The sequence below is a fragment of the Leptonotus elevatus genome, chromosome 18 (genome assembly GCF_054856555.1).
Source record: "Leptonotus elevatus isolate MCC_2025b chromosome 18, RoL_Lele_1.0, whole genome shotgun sequence".
Taxonomy (NCBI): Eukaryota; Metazoa; Chordata; class Actinopteri; order Syngnathiformes; family Syngnathidae; genus Leptonotus; species Leptonotus elevatus.
Window position 1 is genome coordinate 3,736,442 of NC_141256.1, and position 19,282 is coordinate 3,755,723.

Below are 19,282 nucleotides of genomic sequence, written 5' to 3' on the forward strand. Positions count from 1 at the left end.
AAATATATTGTCCAATCACTTCTATTTTTTTTGTTTTTTTAAATATTATTCCCCAACCTTTATGAATTCTAACGTTGAAAACATTCTACCCCCATTATTTAACAAAATAAAGGGGAAAAAATAACTACAGGGACGCTATTTGAAAGAGAAAGGTCGGAAACGTCCCTAAATGTTCTCTCTAGATGGCAAACGGATCTCTGTTCAGTAGGGTTCTCTCTTCTTTTTTTTTTCTTTATACCTTGGGAGCCGGTAGGTATTCAAAATGCCGTCCACTAAAGGACAAATTTAGATAACTGGTATTCAGCCCTCAGAGGCAGGATGACGCGCACTTGTGCAACCGATTTACCTAACGACAGGTGACGTTACCAGCAGACTGAATTGTCATTGGCTAAGAGAGAGAATTAATCGAGCGTGCCTCCGGAGCAGATTCTCCATGATCATTTCCTGTTTGTTCGTCATGCTATTTTTCGTCACTTTTGTTTCTGTACGGAAGTAAAACTAGCTAAACATCATGATCATGAACTTGATTCTACTATTTATTCTGGCTAAGGGATTATCTAGCGTCACGTCTGGTAAATCTACTTCCTTAAAACTTAATAGACGTTGTTCCAACATGTCTGTATGTAACATGCCATGCATTTAAAAGGTGCTGCATTTTTGGCTCTGCGTTATTGCTTATTTGCTTAAAGTCATCTAATTGCTTCCCTCTTCATTTAGGTTGAACTGCTTAGTTTATTGCTTGAAAATGTAATAACTCAAAATTTTTAAAAGTTTGTGTTAAACCTTGCACATCTTAGTGAAAACTATGCCGAAGTAATGAAGAAGTTACTTAAACACGAGACTATATTTAAGATTATTTTTCATAATTAAACTTGAATAAGTAATTTTTCAGCAAATATGTTTCTGTATAATTTGTTGGAATTGATTCTAAAACAGAAAACAAGTGAGTTAAGCTGAATAATATGAGTATAGTATATAAAACAAGAATTATGCTTTATGTACGTATTTATTTTTACAATTATTTTGAAAGGTACAATTAATTAAAAAGTACTGCAATTGAACAACTTAAAATAGTGGTACTGAAGGTTTACCAGGAACAGTTGTATAAAACGAAATGAAACAATTTTAGTCTCTGTTGTCAAATGTACAAAACAAGCAAACAAACAAAACAAAACCTTACTAATAAGTTAATAAATAATATGACCGTAAAAAACAATGGGTCATTGCTTATTTGGTTAGAGTGACACAGGATGTGACTAAAAACAGTGTTTTAATGTTGTTGTTTTAAATATTAATTGTACACATCGGTTAAAAGTGTGAAATGTGTCTAATTGGATTGTTTGTTTGCCCCCCATACAGTGATTCACACCTTGAAGTATTTCAAGATTGCGTCCTCTGAAGTTCCCAAATTCCCAGACTTTAGGATTATTGGTTATGTTGATGATGTCAAGTTTGTTTACTGCGACAGCAAGAGCAGGAAAGCAGAAGCCACACAGGACTGGGTGAACAAAATCACTGCAGATGAGCCACACTTTTGGGAGACACAGACACAAGATTGTGTTAATAGGGAGCTAATCTACAAAGCCAACATTAAAATTGCGCAGGAGCGCTTCAACCAAACTGGAGGTTTGTTATTTTGTTAATTGTTCGTGCAATTACAGCATTAATACCTCATCTGTCCAAAAGAAGTGGACTCTTGTCTGTATGTATGGCAATGGTTTTTCGCTTTACAACATGTTTTGTTCCTCAGGCATACATTTTGTCCAGAAGATGTATGGCTGTGAATGGAATGATGCGACCGATGAAGTTGACGGTTGGGAATATGACGCTTTTGATGGAGAAGACTTCATAGTACTATCGAGCGCGAAGACAATGACGTGGACAGCAGTCAAACAACAAGCTTTCGTCACTAAATTGAAGTGGGAACGCTTGCGAAGCGAATACTGGAAGTATTACTACACAGAGATTTGTCCTTCTTTGTTGAAGAAGCTTGTGAAGTATGGGAGGGATGCCATAATGAGAACAGGTACAGTTACATGATGATCAGTACTTAAACTTTTGTAACCATGTTAACACTCCTTAATGGAATATTACTAGCAGAACAAGATACTCTCTTTCTCTTTAAACTCTTCTCTTACTCTTTTTCGCTCCCCTTCACGTTTCCCATCTTTCCAACACTAATTTGTAGGGCTGTGCAACTAATAAAAATGCAATTACAATTTCAATTATTACACTCCACAATTACAAAATCAGCATAATCGTAAACATTTTTTTATATATACATTTGCACCTTTTTTTTTTTTGGAGAGCTCAGTATTGTTCATTCGATAATTTTACCAATTTGACATGTCATCATCATTGCTCTCTTTTTTTTATTTTAATTTTTTATTATTTTGAATGTGTGCGTGCATGTGAGTGTGTGTGTATTCATTAGTTCACCAAAAACCTATTAAAAAATCCCATACCGTTCACCTAAACCGAACACCGCCGTCAGGAGACCCGAGGAAGGACCAAAGAAAAGAAAGGAAAGTGAAATCCAGCACCGACCAGATACCACCCACCGGGCCACCAACCAGAGTCCTTCATCAACCCCAGAAACATCTAAATTCCAACAAATCAGGGAGACATCAAGAGACCAAAGGAGAGACTGAGGAAAGGAAGGAAGGACAGACGAAGCAGAGTGAGATCCACGGACACCAGCCTCCACCGATTCAATGACTTGAGGGAGAAGCAGATTGTGTCTGAGTTTCGATAGATGCTGGTGTGGTGGATCTGGCATGCATGAAAATCTCCACCAAAGAGGGGGGCCGTCGACCCCTGCCTGGACAGAGCAAGCACAACACCTCAGGGCCCCCCAGGCCGCGGCAGCGCCAAAGGACGACCCCCGGGCCCCGCCGGGGCCACCGGCCGGAGAGCAAACCCAGGAGCAGGAGCGCCCCCCACCCCAACACCGCCTGCGCCCCCAACCCATATTTAAATTGGTCTTAATATTTTTAAATGCTTAAACATTTTCTTGTATTGTACCCAAAAAATAAATGATCGTCCTACTGCACAAGCTGCACTCCAACTTCAAGTTTTTGCCAACATACATAAATAAATATTAATATAAATTCAGTTTGGTCCTAAAGGAACTTACATAATTATAGTGTTGTTGTTTTTTAATTGATCTAAATCTTTTTAAATGCCTAAACATTTTCTTGTTTTGTACCAAAAAATAAATAATTGTTTGAATAATCGGGATTTAAATTATTGCCAAAATAATCGTGATTATAATTTTTTCCATAATCGAGTAGCCCTACTAATATTTTCTCGCCATCTTACCCTCCGATCACACTAGGGAGATCCTGATCACATTTCTTTGCACCTGATTGGCATTTTATTCATTGTTCCTTTGCTTCACTCCCTCTTCGGCTTTCTCTGGGTTCACACATTGCGTCTCTTCCTGTGCAGAACTTCCAACAGTGTCCCTCCTCCAAAAGACACCATCTTCTCCAGTCACTTGCCATGCAACTGGTTTCTACCCTCAAAGTGCTACGTTGTTTTGGAGTAAAGACGGCGAGGAGCTCTACGAGGACGTCGATGTCGGTCAGACGCTCCCCAACCACGATGGAACCTTCCAGATGACCGCTAACTTGAAAGTGGAGCTCACTGAAGACACTGAGGGCAAGTTCGAATGCGTTTTTCAGCTGTCTGGTGTTAAGGAGGACATCGTCACCAAGCTGGAGAGAAGAAGCATTAAGAGTAATGGAAGTAATAAAGGTGAGAAAAACTGATTAAGTTGAAATGTGCCGTTAGTTGATTGCTGATTAAAACATTTACCATATTTGAGTGTGACAATAAAAATTTTATAGTCTGGATGCAAAGTAGACGTGCAGTTTTCTGCTTTTTTGTTTTGCGAGATAGAAATCAACTTGACTGTACCCATCGCTGCCACTCTGGGGGTCCTCGCTCTAGTGATCGTCCTGGCAGCCGTCATCGTCAAGCTCTACAGAAAAAGATACGGTGAGTCACACAAACACTTTCCCTGTCAGGATATGCAAAAAGAAAATGATTTGCAGCAAATTCAGAATTGTTTCTTCTTCTTTTTTTTCTTTCAGATGAATACACTTCAGCTTGTAAGTCCAACATTTCTTCCACAATCAATAAACAAGTGGTGACTTATCATGTTAAGATCTGATAGACAAGTTTGTTTCAACTTGATCATGAAAAGAGCTATGGGCGAATCAGACGGTAAAAATTTGGTCTAGTATAGATTTGACTCTTGACTCTACCGACCAGTCGGGAAAATGCTGGTTGATGACATCATCATCTTTGCCTCAGTATGAAAATGACTTCAAAGATGTCTGACCACGGGGCTGGTTTAAAAAACAAAACAATGCATCCACATTCGACAGTCACCCATTTTCCCTGATTTCCCAGCTGCTCGGATACTACTGGGGGAATGATAGGCATTAATGTGTAACAATTTAACCAACAATTTAGTAGATGAGCACCTTAGCTGTTCACAAGAGAGATCGGGACATCATGTGACTATTTCTCTGAACATGCCTGCCATGGTAGGAAAGTAGCGGCGCTGCGTTACTGGAGTACACTGACGAGGAGGAATAAAACTAGCATTTATTCATCAACTTTCCGCCCAAGAGCATTGACAGTCACTTTGATGAAAAGGACACGATATACATGCGTGACGTGGAAAGGTTGGATTGCAGATGAAGTGTCAGGAGTGTTTTGGTTTTTTTCAACTCTGCGACACTGTTGGAATTACCATCTCTCTTACACCGGTGAGTGTGTTCAAATCTGATCATACAAAGGCTTTACAAGTTTGTACAATCCGGATTTATTTCCCCTTTGTGTGGTCAAAATGCCGTCAAAGTAAGTAGTTTCACACGAGTCTTGGCAGTGTTATTTAGGTATGTTAGCAACTTAGCATTTGCTAATTCGTCCGAAAAAATGCTGTAAAAGGCCTTTATGGTCAGTTATTAAATTCAACTGTGTAATATCTATTAAACCGTAGCAACACAAACAAACGAAACAGATTATTTCCCCCACATTTTGCGTGTGGCAACTTGCCTGAAGCATTCAGTCAACTTAGCATCTGCTGATCACGTGCCCTTTCACGTCTTTCGCCTTCATTTTATAACTATACAATCAAGCTACATCTACACGACTAACTGATTCAGTAAATGACTCATTTAATATTAAGTGATCGCTACACAAGCAATGAGGAGGATCCCAATTCATTTGTCTTGTTATTCACCCTTTTTTGGGCTGCTGTGATCCATTGGCTACGCATTGGTTCCTCTTTTGGTAGCCTGGAGAATGTGCAATCCTGTTGAGTTTTTTTTTAAGATCTTTTGCGGGAGCACTTGACCAAATAAGAGGGCAATACTCCAAATGTGACAGAACAAGTGATCAGTAACCTGGCAAGAGCCAGATTGATAATGTGAATTGCTCAAAGGAGTTTACCACAATAGAAATCTGGGACTGCTCCACTGTGATCTGCTCAGGGCTCAGGAAAGGCAGGATTTTCAGTACAATACTTCGAGCTGATTGGGTGATGCGGCAACTTGTGCACGCCTACCAAACTTTTGTTTTAAACAATTACGGCAACGAATGAAAATGTCGTCCTGTTTGTTGTTGTAGGGGTAAAAAAATAAAACGCCTTAACCAGCGAGAAATGCACAAAGTGCCTTTCATTGTTCTTCTTTCAAAAAGGAAAATAACATATATTTTTATATATTTGTCTGGTCTTTTCTGTCTTATGGTTGTTTAATATGCATGGTATTGTAATATGGGAGGGAGCTTGAGCACCCGCAATTCAAATCCAAAGCACAAGATGATAGATAGATAGATAGATAGATAGATAGATAGATAGATAGATAGATAGATAGATAGATAGATAGATAGATAGATAGATAGATAGATAGATAGATAACCTCATCTGGTTAGGGAAAGTAGGTAGCTTCATAAAAATTTCCACATGACTAGCCTTCGTTATAACTTGTGAAAGGTAGAAAAGAGAAGTTTGCTTCTGCATACTTCATCAAATCAGCATTTTTAACAGCACGGTAAATCATATATATAAATTTAAAATAAAACTGGTCCTAAACTACTTCCCAGAGGAACTCCACAAGACATTTTTCCACTAGTAGAAACACTGCCACTCGCTGTGTTCTGCCATACAGATAACTCTTAATAGCAGCAGTCGAATCCAGCACAGCCTCTATGACGGTGAATAAAGCTCTTTCAAAATTCATTCATGCTCTCTTAATATTGATTACCTCACATGCAAATGGTGTCCAGTGATGCCCCATTGAGCAAATTCCTTCATAAGTGTGAGGCGTTAAAAAAAAAACAGCAATAGGATAATCACTTATTTCTCTTTGTGTTTCAACAGCCTGTCCCAGTGTTTCCGAGCGCTCTCGGAATGAGAGCGTTGAGTGAGACGCAACAGCTCACGAAGTGTTCTTCTCACTTTGTGTGAACTTGACATTCATTCTTATTACTCCGCCAAATGCTAACATTTTAACATGGATTGTTAGCAGTGTACTCTTTGATGTCATCTTATTGCTCCAGGTGTTTCGATCCTTTGTGGTAGTCACAGGAAAATCCAGCTGCTTGGAGACAGTCTTATAGACTTTACCTTAACGAACGTATCTATAATTTTCTTTCTAATCTCCTGAAGCAACTCTCTATTACGCTTTCTCTGATTCATGTTCAGTATGGTACACACCATGCCATTAAACAGCACAGCGACTACCTTCAAAATCCTTTAAATAGGCCAATTAAAAGTTTGATGACACGCGATACTAATCTTTTTGTCAGATTTAAGTTATTTGTCTAACCACTGTTTTTGTATTTCATTTTGTATTTCATTACTAACAATTTTGTTAACATATGAATATGTATAATGTGATTCATTAAACCTTTCCTCATGGCATATACTGTAGGATGTGTTAACTGTGTGTTAATGGCTTTGAAAACAAGTTATGGACGATCATTTTTGGTGGGTTTGACAAGGTAAAACCACACATAAAAAATTGGTTTTGGGTTATGATTTTTATTGTATAGTATTAAGTTGACTTCAGGGCTTTATTTCTAGTTTGATCTTTAGTTGAATGAAATGTAGTGTTGAGATTTAAACGGGTTGGCACTTTGTATTAAGTGTTTGTTTGTTTGTTTGTTTGTTTTTTGGGGGGATTCAGTATTTGGCAAATTCAGTAATTGAGGGTTTCTGCTGCTCTGGAATGGACATGAAAGTATAACAAATATATCAAGAAAATGTAAGTGTTTGAAAGTTCCTACCAATGTCGTTTAAAAATGCAACATGGTCAACTGGAATTTTAGATGTTAAGAATATTGTCAACCTAAAATGCAGCTTAAATCTAATTCCTGTACCTGCACTTTGTGAATTTGCTCTAGTATGTAGTATAATTTAGCAAATGTATGCCTATTGCTTGACTAATATGTATTTACATTAAAAGTCATTGCTTACAGTGTCAAATCAAAGGATATTCATTACAAAGCCTCTAATTAGATTTTTGTTCTGATTGAGTCCCACTACAATTTCATTTTCATCCACGTTTAATCTTTGTGTATCAACTAGATGTTAAGTAATAGATGTTTTTGTTCATCCGTTTGCCAATTGGTCACTGGTTTCCCTGCTTACATCATCATTGATTTCTCAAAAGATGGTACACCAAAATATTACATTAAAGGTGAACAGAGGTTCCATTGATTGACTGAGATTCCAAATTTACTCGGTTAATTCTCTCGAGAAACTCACTATTATTACCAGAGGTAGTAAATTCAGTAAAAACCCCGCCAAGAGTTTGGCTGTAGCCCCTGATGCTAGTTAGCTAGCTCCCATGGTGTTTGTTTACCTTTTAGGGAGCTAGCAAGCTAGGATCAGTGGATAAAGCCAAACTGTGGCAGGGTTTTTACTTTCTTGACCTGGATTTGCCACCCCTGATTACTTATTATTACTGGAACGTTTTTGTCCTGCTACAGACATTGTAAACTGTATACAGTAGTCATGATTAAACATAATCGGTTAAAGCCAACTGTTACCAACGGCAATGTGATTGGTAAATTGCCAACTAGTGTCAAAAAGCCTTTTGAAGTCACCTAAACACAAGTGTTTGTCACAGAGTGATGTTTGTTGATGAAGATGACAGCCAGTGAGGCTTCAACATAAACATATGATGCCATATTGAAGCTTTGAGCCTTTATGTCAAAGTCACTTTCCTCGAGAAGGGGGGTGATTGGACAATCTAGAACTCAAAATGGACATTAATCTGTGATTCTGATTGGTATCCTAGATATCTACCTTCTGCATCAGGTGAGCTCTATTGATCACAAAGTCAGTAGTATGCTTTTGTGTAGTTAATGTTATGTAAAAATATATTTGAACCATCGTGGTCTAATGAGGACGAAGGTAGTTCAGTAATTATTTTGTTTTAATAATGAAAGTCCATTCATTCAGGCTTCGCACAAAAGTGAATAAAGACAATACCAATTAACAGTTATTAGCTTTAAAACCTTTAGGCTGTTATGTGTTAGATTATTAACATTGTTTTTATGTTTCAATTTATATTTTAATCGTTTTTGATATTAGTTAGAGATGTGTAATAATAAGACAACAGTTAATTCATATGTTAGTCAATCTATAGTCTTTGTTCTCTTCCCTGGGGAAGTAAGGTTTCTGATTCAATCTAAATGAGGGGATGTTTGTAAATGCAATCAGAGGTCGGTCCATAAAAATCCCTGGTGCGAGGAGGCGCCGTGGGCCAATTGTTTACCCACATCTTGAGTGGACTAAGATAGGAACTGAAGTAAGATTATCAAGTAGTGTATTTCACTCTGCTGACAGGACAAGATGACAGGGGGGAGTAAACTGTTTTTGTATAAGTGAGGGAGAGCGGAAAGAGAGGGCACACTTCTAGACCAGATGCTGTTTGAGCAAGGTTCTAAAGTGACTTCAGAATTCTGAATAAAAGTTGGCAAAACTTGTCACAGATCTCAACTTTGAGTTTTATTTGAACACGCAGGAAATCAAAGAAACGATTTCTAACATATGTCATGCTAAAAGTGACTTAATACCATTAACATATCTGATTTAAGACATCAAAGTGTTTTTGTCATTCAATCTTCTAGGAACTTTTCTTTGAATTAGGATACAGTATTAATGTGCATCTCTTCTTTCAATCCAACTAACCGCACTGCATTTTGTTAACGGGGATTATGTTTTGACACAGACTATGGCTAAAGATGCATTGGCAGAGGTGGGCTGTTATTTCGATGAACTCAACAAGCTACGTGCACTCGAGCCAGATGTCAGCCAAAAGACAGCAGAGCTCAAAGAAGACTGCAAAGATTTTTTGGACAAAATTGTGCAGTTTCTGAAGATAATTGGAGGTCTCATGGACCTGGTGGACGAGTTGGCAAATGAGACAGAGAGAGAAAAGTTGAAGGCCCTTGGAACAAGAAACCTGCTGAAGTTTGTGGCAAAGCAACGGGAGGCCCAGCAGCAGCAACTTTCAGCTCTTATTGCAGAGAAGATGATGCAACTTAAGCGGTACCGCATTGAATATGAGACACTGTCTAAAGTGGAAGCAGAACAAAATGAATTCATTAACCAGTACATTTTGCAGAAGTGATGATCATGAGATATCGACTACACTGTACTGTACCAAGAGCTCCCACCTTTCCAGTGTCTGAAAACATACCCAATTTTTCCCAAACCTTTTTACGTTATCAATACGAATAATTTTGAATCAAACACTGTGTATGTTTTATTTGCAAAATAAACTTTTTTAGCAAAAAAAGGACTTTGGGTTGTGTTCAAAATAAAACGTGTTCAAATATGATTGACTTAAAGGAACAGCAATGTGAAAAATCTAGTTTTTGGAGCTTTTAGCCTTGTTAAATTCCTCACCAAAAACATCACTGATGTGGTGTTTTCCTCCATTTGCCCCTCTATGAGAAATTGAAGGTCATTCTGCTCTCAAAGCACCAGCCGCTCCCAACCTGAGAAAACTAGCTGAACTTTTCGATGAACGAAATTTTTGAACGGTTCTTTTTAATGAACTGATTCTAATGAATCAGTTCACTTATCAGAACTGTCATGCCCATCACTACCACACGGGGTGAGGCGGGATTTTACTGAACCCAGGCGTTTTACTCCCGCACTAGAAAAATAGCCAGCAAAATACCTAATATTTCATACAAAAATTACATCGCCATGGTGTCAAAGGTAAGATTTAATCATTATATGCCTATAGTTAACTGTGAAAGGGCTTAAAATTCTGTGATGTAATCCCTTTAATAGTGCTGCTTACAGTACGAGAATATCAAACCTACTCCATTGCAATGCACCAAAAAGTAATTTTCTCCAATAATTAAAAGGTTACAACGCACATTCGCAAACTTTTGTATGCAAACACAACAGGTTGAACTATCACCACATTTAATTGATCAAATCAGACACTCGAACGCAGGGCTGGGTCTCATTTTCAGCTGTGGAGTTTCGGGGCTCACACCGGCCCACTTTAGTTCACGTTTTAATGAACATACATAGTTTTACAGTGTGTATATCAATGTAAAATAGATGAGCATTCCTTCCAGCGATATTCATATTGCATTTGATCAAAAATTTAATTTACAATTGAATGCTCTTACAAAAGCACAATCATTGTTGATTTGAACAAGTATGTGAACATAAAATGGGCACACAAAAAAACGGAGAAAAATAAACCAATAAGCTAATGAACATTATATGGGATACGACATTTTACACTTAACAAGACACACTCAAATGAAGTTAAACCAGCAAGATGAAGGCAGCTAACACTGTACTTCCTGTTAGTACTCTTATTTTGAAACGTGTTCTCACCACTTCTGGTGCACCACTGAGCTGACTGAAGCTAACTGCAAGACAGCAACAGTAATTGAATGAAGCTTTCCCATCATGTTTTGTTTCTGTTACTAGTAACACTTGTGATTGTGTTTTGCCTCTTTTGTGTGTTATTTTTGTACGGACAAGGTTTAATGTAGTTATATTGTAATTGTTTGTTTTTGTTGATTGAATTTTTGCTACTTTTGGTAAATTATTGTAACTCAGTGAGCATTAGAGTTACAGTTGATTGACAATGAGACCGTCAACTTACGATAACATCAATACTTATGATTGGCGGTTAGGGTTAATTGTCCTGCCCCTTTGCAGCTGTAATAGCAATAGAGATCCTGACATCACGTGACTTTCAACTTTAAGCCATTAATACCTTGTTATTTTATACATGGACCACATTGGACCAGATATAAAATAAGAATGTATCTGCCTCTTATTGCACTCAAAGTTGTGTTCCTAAATCCTAAATGACCAAATTAGACATTTTGAGTTGATTTTTTAAATTATTTTATTATTATATTTTAATGAGCAAAATAAGTGGTCGTCTATAAAATAAATACTTTTATTTTGTTTTCTTTTCTTTTCTCATCCCAAAAAAATCAGATCTGTGACTCAAATCCGTGATCCAATCCGAACCGTGACTTTTGTGATCCTTTGCTGTCACCGTCAGTACTTAATCGCTCCGGTCCTGTTTGTGAGGGTGCTAATCCCCTAAATTGTGGTAAAGTAGGCAGAAACAGTGGCGAAGAACTGGTGTCTAGGCACTCACATACTAAATATCGTGATATATCGGTGAGAAAATTTCGGACGATATATCGAATATCGTAGATATCGCGTATCGTGATATTAGCGTTATCGTGGGCCACATATCGTCACTGTATCGAATCGTGAACCGTATCGTCCCACCCCTAATTGACAGTCACTTTGATGAAAAGGACATGATATACATGCGCGAGGTGGTCATGTTGGATTGATGATAAAGTGTAAGGAGGAGGGGTTTTTTCAACTTGGCTGTGCTGCTAATGTGGAATTACCCCTCTGTTGCCGGTGAGTACTTTCAAATCTGATCATACAAAGGCTTTACAAATTTGTACAATCCGGATTAACTTCCCCTTTATGTGTAGTCAAAATGCCTTCGATGTTGGCAGTTTCACTCAAGTTTTGGCAGTGTTATTTATGTACGTTAGCAACTTAGCAGCTGCTAAATCGGCCGTCATTTATACTGTAAAAAGTCTTCTTTATGGTGCTGGTCAGTCAAATTCAACTGTGTAACATCTATTAAACCGTAGCAGCACAAATAAACAAAACTGATTATTTCCCCCACATTTGCATATGGTAACAGTTAGCATCTGCTGATTTAGCCACCATATACAAAGTGCAACAGTGGCTAGCATTGGTTCCTCTTTTGGTAGCCTGGAGCATGCTCGATCCTTTTTTTTGGATGAAAGCAATATTACGCTGTGTGTATTTAGTCTAGATTTGACACATGAGTTGTTTTTGTGTGAAATCTTTAATATAGAGGCTACTGTATATGTGACATTTTACACAATGTCCCAACTTCATTGGATTTGTATGGGATTTGCAAATCACAGCCAGGCGGTCACCACATTTCAAGTGCCCCACACTTACAATTTCTTTAAGGCCCTTATTTTTAATTAATACATTTTTGGGCACGGTTCGATTGTAAAGACTCAGAGCTCTATTTTGGTAGACTTGATATTTTTATTTTGAAAGATACAGGAAAAGGTCTCATAAACCGGTAGGAACTGACGTAAGTCCAAATGCAGAGAAGAGGTGTGCACGCCACAGGAAATCAGAGAAAACTGAAGTTTACGACTAATTCAGTGAACGATTCTTTAGCACCTGGCTGAGAAGGGAACGAGGTTCGTATTGGAGCAATGTTTCATTGTTTAACTAATGTTGCTATATTTCATGTTCATTGTGTAATTTACTGCATAGTAAAACTTTACCGTTTTCGTCCACTGGAGTGTGCTAACGCTCCTTGGTAAATATTTAGCAACGCTATTGTTCAAGATTCTGTTTTATTGACTAATAATCTGTATTTCTGTATGGTTTATTTTTGTTTTAAGGTATTTATAAAGGCAACAGGCAAGGTTAAAATGTTTATTTACAATATTAATTGTACTCAAGAGATTGTCAAGTCTATAAAAGGTAATAATTTAAGGCAATTAATTTATAGTATATGGTAGGGTGACCAAATGTGTCCTCCCATTTTCTTAGGTCCTGTTGGGGCGTCCGGGGTTTTTATAAATTAATGAAATTGTCCGGTTGGCATTGCGTGTAATGTAACTAATAGGAGGTGAAGTACACTGTGTGACTGCGACTGGTACCACAATTTCAAGGCTAGGGCAAGTGTCCTCTTTTGTGTGAAATGGGAATATGGTCACCCAAGTGTATATATATATACACATATATATATATATATATGTGTGTGTGTATAGTACGGTAAAAGGATACACAAAACATACCATTTGAGTTATGAGTTGGGGCTCCAATCTACACTTTCGCCTAGGGCACCAAATCACCTAGGGCAGTCCCTGATTTTACCTACCAATGCCAGCAAGTCTATTTTTGTTTCCGCAATGTTAAGCACGGCATACTCGGGCGTACTACTCTCCTCTGACCACCCTGATGTTAATGCAAAGTGTATTATTTATTTGTTTTTTGCAATATTTGTGTTCAGTTTAGAAAATGATTGTTGCTCATGGTCAATGATCAGACTTCAATTTTTCATTGCATTTAATTGCATAGGAACCAATTATATCTAAAGTATAATCTACCTTCAACTATGTTTTTTGTCTTTTTATTCTTGCACTTGCTTTCTCCCTTAGATCATTTCACGTGGGTGAGTGGTGGAAGAAACCCAGAAGGGCAATTGTAGCTCTCGTGCTCAACTTCAAATCCAATCCTTCAGGGAGTTCTTATGCACTGCATCTTCAGATTCCTAAAGCATGCTATGCATAGTGCTGAGGTGTTAGCTCTGGTGCTCTTCATATAGTTGCTATATCAATTATTTACCCAGTGCATGTGTGTGCTTCTCTAGTTTCTTTTGAAAAAATGGCATACAAATCAAAATCTGCTATAACAGGACCTTAAATGTTCACACATAACCTTTCGAATTCTCAGAATATCAATCCTGAGGTTCCACCTAAAACATAATTTTCTTGGCAGTGAAGGTCATTTTAGCATTCAAAATCGTATCCCTCGGAATTTGGGATTAGGCCCACAGCCTAAGGCCCATACTTGCTGAGATAAACTCCAACTCCCCCAATGCCCCTGCCAGGATAATTGGTTCTGTAAATGGATGAATAGATTGAAACATTTGGGGAATTTGTGAAAGATAATCCAGAGAGACAGTATTGGTAGCGGTATGAAGAGCAATAAAAAGGCAATAAGATTAAAACATAATAATAATCATAAGGAGGGCAATTTCAATGACTGAACTCAGATGTGGATGATGGGCGAAGAAAGCAGATAACGACAGCAAGCTGGAGTGGATGACTGCAGTCAGCCCTGATCTCTCTGCGGGCTTCAGTTATGCTACAAGCCGAGGGGAAAAAAACAACAAAACACTGTGGCTCTTCAGTTTGTATAAATTGAAAATATGTTAAGTTATGCTACCTATTTTCATTAAAGATTATACGTATTTGAAAATATCTGTTGCTTCTTGTAAAAATCCACTTAAAATTTGCAGAAAGTGTTTGAGCAACAGCAAAAGAATTGTAACTTTTATCGCAACTTCTCAAAAAATTGGCCGCAAAATCAGGCATATTAGCCTGCAACAATCATAAAAAATGCCAGCGAAATTCTTAAAATTTGCGCATTACAATCATCGGAAAAAAGGTTGATAGCCCTGATTGCCACTCTGTGTCACTAGTCAGGTTTCCATCCAAATGTTTTTAATTTTTAAGCAAATTTACTGAAAATGCGCAAAACGAACATGCGACTTATGCCCGTTTCCATTTGTTATTCTTTCGCAAACATTGAGAGAGAACTCATATACACCATAGAGATGTGATCCACCAATAATTTAAAAGAAGAAGAAGAACAGGAAGCGACTGCGCCGTGCGATGATGTCGCGTGAGTTTTTTTTGTAATTTTTGATAAACCGGAGCATTTCTTTGCTGTTTCCCATCTAAAATCGCATTAATATTCGCTTATTTAATTAATTCCCAAAATATTTCTGTTTTGTCATCCCCCCGAAACATACCTTACTTTATTGTCCGACATTGCTTTGTGACTAAAAACGTACGTGTGACGTAATATCCGGTCTTGCCAGCGTTTATTCGCAAAACCATAGTCAAATTTTGCATTTTCCTTTTTTCAATATGCTTCAAAATCCACCCCCTCCAAGCGTAAAAACGTTTTTGGGCCCTTTTTCAAATTTCTAGCGTTTCCATTCAGTTTTATTTTCACATTTCTTGAAAATTTTGATAAAAATGGGTGGATGGAAACCCCACTACTGTTTGAAATGCACTTGGGGCATACTTTGAGTTGTTCTGTATTGCTGATGAATGGATCTGTGGTGAGGGGTAACTTTGCAGCTTCCCACAGGATTACAAGGTATCGGCAGCATTAGGGAAACAACCACTCAGGCAGAAAATCACTTTCAGATAGTGACGCGTACACGCACGCACACACGCACGCACGCACGCACGCACGCACGCACACACACACACCCACACACACACACCCACACACACACACACCCACACACACGCACACGCACACACACGCACACAGCTTGAAATTCCAAGTGTGTGTGTGTCATGACAAGTCAGTTAATGAAGAAGGAAAACTACTGCACGTCATGACGTCAGGGGTGCTGCCATGTGACTAGAGAAGTTCCCCTCGCGTTCACAAAGGTGCACTGTCTAGCGTTTGGCTGAAACCTCAGAGAATAGTGACGAAAGAAGGTCCGTCAATCCGTCAATGACGGACGCCCATTTTGTTGAAGATTGATGATTGACGGGAAACTTTAGCTTAACTTTAGCTAGGGGTTTTTCGTCCATCAATATGGTTAGGGTTAGGGTTAGGGTCACCCTAGGTTATTAGACACTTTGGAAGCACCATCTGGATGACATTGCAGAGTTTTTTTTTGTTTTTTACACCCACTTTTATAGCAATTTTACTTTTCACTGAGACTTCCCTCCTTTTGGTGGAAAAAAAAGTCTTTACCATGGCAGTTTGGGCAATATGCTCTTCAAAACTTTGACTTTAAAAATTGCTATTTGAATAATGCAAAAAAAAGTCGAGAGAGGAGCAAAGATCACCAACAACTTTTTTGTATGAGATGTACCCAGATGATAAAGATGAGGATGTAACAGATAATGTGGAATGGTTGACCTTTCTATTGGATACTCATAGGAAAAGCTATGTTTTTTTGTAAACAGAAACGACTGGTGTTTAAAGCAATTGACAACGGCAAAAAAAACAGCTACCTGGATGGAAAAATAGGGGTGTCAGGCGATTATTATTATTTTTTATCAGACTACTTAAATAGTTAATTCACGATTAATCGCAAATTTTACATATTAGAAATGTACAATGGAATGTAAATGTATGATAAGCCTTCATACTCTTAAAGGATCTTTGGGGTCTGGGGGTCTGGCGGTTGGTGGGGTCTGGGGGGGTGGCAGCTTGGTTTTGGGGGGTGGGGGTACGGGTGGGGGGTGCTGGGGGTGTCTGGGGGTTTGGGGGCGGCTGGGGCTGGGTTGTGGTGGATGGCGGGGTGGATGGGGGCTGGCGGGGGGGAGTCATGGGGGGAGCGGGGGCTGTGGGTCGGTGGGGTGCATGGTGGGCCTGCCATGCGTTGGGTTGGGGGCGCGGGCCGTGTTGGGGTCGTGGCTCTTGGATTTGCTCTCCGGCCATTGGCCCATGAGTTGTCCCTTGGCGCTTTTTAAGATTTTGTATTTATTCTCTTATTTTTCCTCCGTTCATGATGTACTCATTGACTGTTTACAAGTATATAGTTTTTTTATTAATAAAAAAAAATAAAGTCTTGTGTGCGCTGACAGCACTGACCCGCATATATACAGATCAGCGGCTGACAGTCCGTGCTTGTGTGACGTATGGTGAAGTGACATCAAGAGATGAGCAGTATTTGGCTAACTACTGCCACCTAGGGGCTTGGCATGCATCTCCTTGTGGGCCCAATTTGTGGAAGTGGCGTCGCCAGACGGAGGCGTACTCTGATTGGATAGGATTTGGGGAACTGTTGCCACCTTAAGGAATTGTTATGAACGTACTTAAAAACGCAGTCATGAGGTTAGCTGTGGATGTTTTCTTTTCTACAAACATGGTGGTGTGGACAATATTTTTTTTCTACACCCAGAGGAGGGAAATATTAGTTTTTTAAAAACACCGTAAGCGGAAGCAATGGCGACACCAGGAAATAACAAAACATGGGGAGACACGTAAATGTAAATAAGTTAATATTTATTGAATGTCATAGTAATGATAGTGGTTTTATCGAATCTTCTATACTTTGGCAGAAATTGGCGCAATTGCGTGTTTTGGTAAACGCTCGCTATTGTCGCGTCTGTTACGTCACAACCAGCACGCAGCTGCGGCAGCTCGAGATGACGACGCAGCGGATTGGATAGCAATAGTATGGTACGTTAATAATTCCTAGAAGGATTTTTTTTGTCTTTGCCTCCCCAAAGAAGTAGAAGGGAGAGGTGAGAGATAAACGAGACAACTAGCGCAGGGTGAAAAGGAAGTAATGGGATTGGGCATTAGTTTTGCTATAGATGTTTTGGTCTTGTGCCGTGTGAGGAACCTCAAACTTTTTTTTATTCGGAAATCTTGCAGTATATTGTGTCTGCTCCTCTGCCATGACCATGTGATGATTGCCAATAATTCAAATACACATATCAGCAAAATTATTTGGTTTTCAAAAATAAATTATGTCTTTAATGATCAAATTATGAAAATGACCCGGATATATGACATCCACAAGCCTGCAGGGAAGAGAATGCTCTTCAATAGTCATGGAGAAGCAGAGGACATATCCAGCCAAAATGTATCTTTCCCACATCAGGATTCAAACCTTTGACCCATCTATTCTCGAGTCAAATATTTATTAAATGATCCACCGCCACCCCCTCCCTGACCTCTTGGTTGATATGGCTGCTGTAGATTTTGATGATTACTCCTGAGCCAAGTGACCTCAAGCGAGCCAAGTCTTTTGATTTATTGATAAACAACAAGACAAACATCAGATAGTCATGACAGCCTTACATATCACATCATGTCCTCTTGATTTAGATCTCTATGATCTGCATAAAGATTTAATACAGCAATTTAATGCAGCCTGCTCTAGCGCCGCTGACCTATATATATATTAATATAATCAGATTGTAGAGCGTGGTTGAGTGGAAGGCACGTTGACTCACAGTTTTGAGGTTTAGGGTTTCAATCTCAGGTCTGGCCTTCCTGGATAGAATTTGCATGTTATCCTCGTGCTTGTGTGAGTTTTCTCCGCTTCCTCCCACATTTTTACAAACATCAATGTTAAGTAAGTCTTTGGAGTCTTTCTTTACTGGGATACATATATTCCTAGAAGCACGGTAGCCCCTAACTTAAATTTTTAGGAGCGCTGGAAAAAAAGGTGCACACAGTAAACCGTTTTCACCGTATTGGTGATAAATACTTACAGTAATTAAATGTATTAAACTCAGATTTTTTTGTGGATGTGTTGGCACAACATAACGCGGGACACCCCTATGTTATACATTTCAATAGCTAAAAATGTAAAGTTAATGTTTAGACTGGCCGGCAGTCACGTATTATCAGCAAATTGCACTGTTTCTGGGTATTCACAAGATCATTTGCAATTGAATGGTATGGTACTTGGTACTTCACTCGGGTGACCAGATTTTCAAAATAAAAAACTGGGACACTACAATTTTGCTGAAAATCAAATATGCAATAAATTCTCACCAGGAACTATTTATAACAAATGTAATCTCTAGTCAATCTGGTGGTTGCATTATTACTTAAAATAGCGCTAAATGCTTCCTTGGCTGACAGTTCAACAGTGCTAAACAAGCCAAGGCACTCACCATTATCCAACCAGTTTCCCTCATCTCGGTCCCGCATTATAACATTTGATTAGACATTGTCGCCGGAAAAAAATCAGCTTGCATTGGATCTGACTTATGACCACAGTAGTGGGACTATATTTCCCATGACTCTTAGACACAGAAGCAGAAAGTGAATTTGAAAATAAACAGGAAGGAATATAACAGTTAAATTCATTTTTAATTGGTTCATTACATGATTTGCTATGACAACAGTATGACTCATTCACATACTGATGACGCAGCATCAGGAGCAACCTGGGATTCA

General features: G+C 38.7%; 2 protein-coding genes across 4 annotated transcripts; both read left to right on the forward strand.

The window, feature by feature from the left end:
* Window positions 1–412: 412 nt before the first annotated feature.
* Window positions 413–9,395, forward strand: LOC147158286 (major histocompatibility complex class I-related protein 1-like). 2 transcript variants are annotated; one of them, XM_086061217.1, is made up of 7 exons: window positions 413–572; window positions 1,360–1,626; window positions 1,751–2,026; window positions 3,451–3,759; window positions 3,904–4,002; window positions 4,098–4,115; window positions 9,258–9,395. In XM_086061217.1, the coding sequence occupies exons 1-7, from the start codon at window positions 512–514 to the stop codon at window positions 9,266–9,268; spliced, it is 1,041 nt and encodes a 346-aa protein (XP_085917343.1). In that variant the 5' UTR covers window positions 413–511; the 3' UTR covers window positions 9,269–9,395. The 2 variants fall into 2 exon arrangements, with proteins under 2 accessions (XP_085917343.1, XP_085917342.1); XM_086061216.1 differs by lacking the exon at window positions 9,258–9,395 and adding an exon at window positions 6,398–6,949.
* Window positions 3,905–9,821, forward strand: LOC147158287 (intraflagellar transport protein 20 homolog). 2 transcript variants are annotated; one of them, XM_086061219.1, is made up of 3 exons: window positions 3,905–4,002; window positions 4,098–4,115; window positions 9,258–9,821. In XM_086061219.1, the coding sequence occupies exons 2-3, from the start codon at window positions 4,098–4,100 to the stop codon at window positions 9,657–9,659; spliced, it is 420 nt and encodes a 139-aa protein (XP_085917345.1). In that variant the 5' UTR covers window positions 3,905–4,002; the 3' UTR covers window positions 9,660–9,821. The 2 variants fall into 2 exon arrangements, with proteins under 2 accessions (XP_085917345.1, XP_085917344.1); XM_086061218.1 differs by lacking the exons at window positions 3,905–4,002; window positions 4,098–4,115 and adding an exon at window positions 4,139–4,781.
* Window positions 9,822–19,282: the final 9,461 nt, after the last annotated feature.

Coding starts and splice junctions, on each gene's coding strand:
- LOC147158287 (XM_086061218.1), top strand. CDS start 4,710: ATGAAGTGTCAGGAGTGTTTTGGTTTTTTTCAACTCTGCGACACTGTT. Junction 4,782..9,257: donor TTACCATCTCTCTTACACCG/GTGAGTGTGTTC, acceptor GTTTTGACACAG/ACTATGGCTAAAGATGCATT.
- LOC147158286 (XM_086061216.1), top strand. CDS start 512: ATGATCATGAACTTGATTCTACTATTTATTCTGGCTAAGGGATTATCT. Junction 573..1,359: donor ATTATCTAGCGTCACGTCTG/GTAAATCTACTT, acceptor CCCCCCATACAG/TGATTCACACCTTGAAGTAT. Junction 2,027..3,450: donor GGATGCCATAATGAGAACAG/GTACAGTTACAT, acceptor CTTCCTGTGCAG/AACTTCCAACAGTGTCCCTC.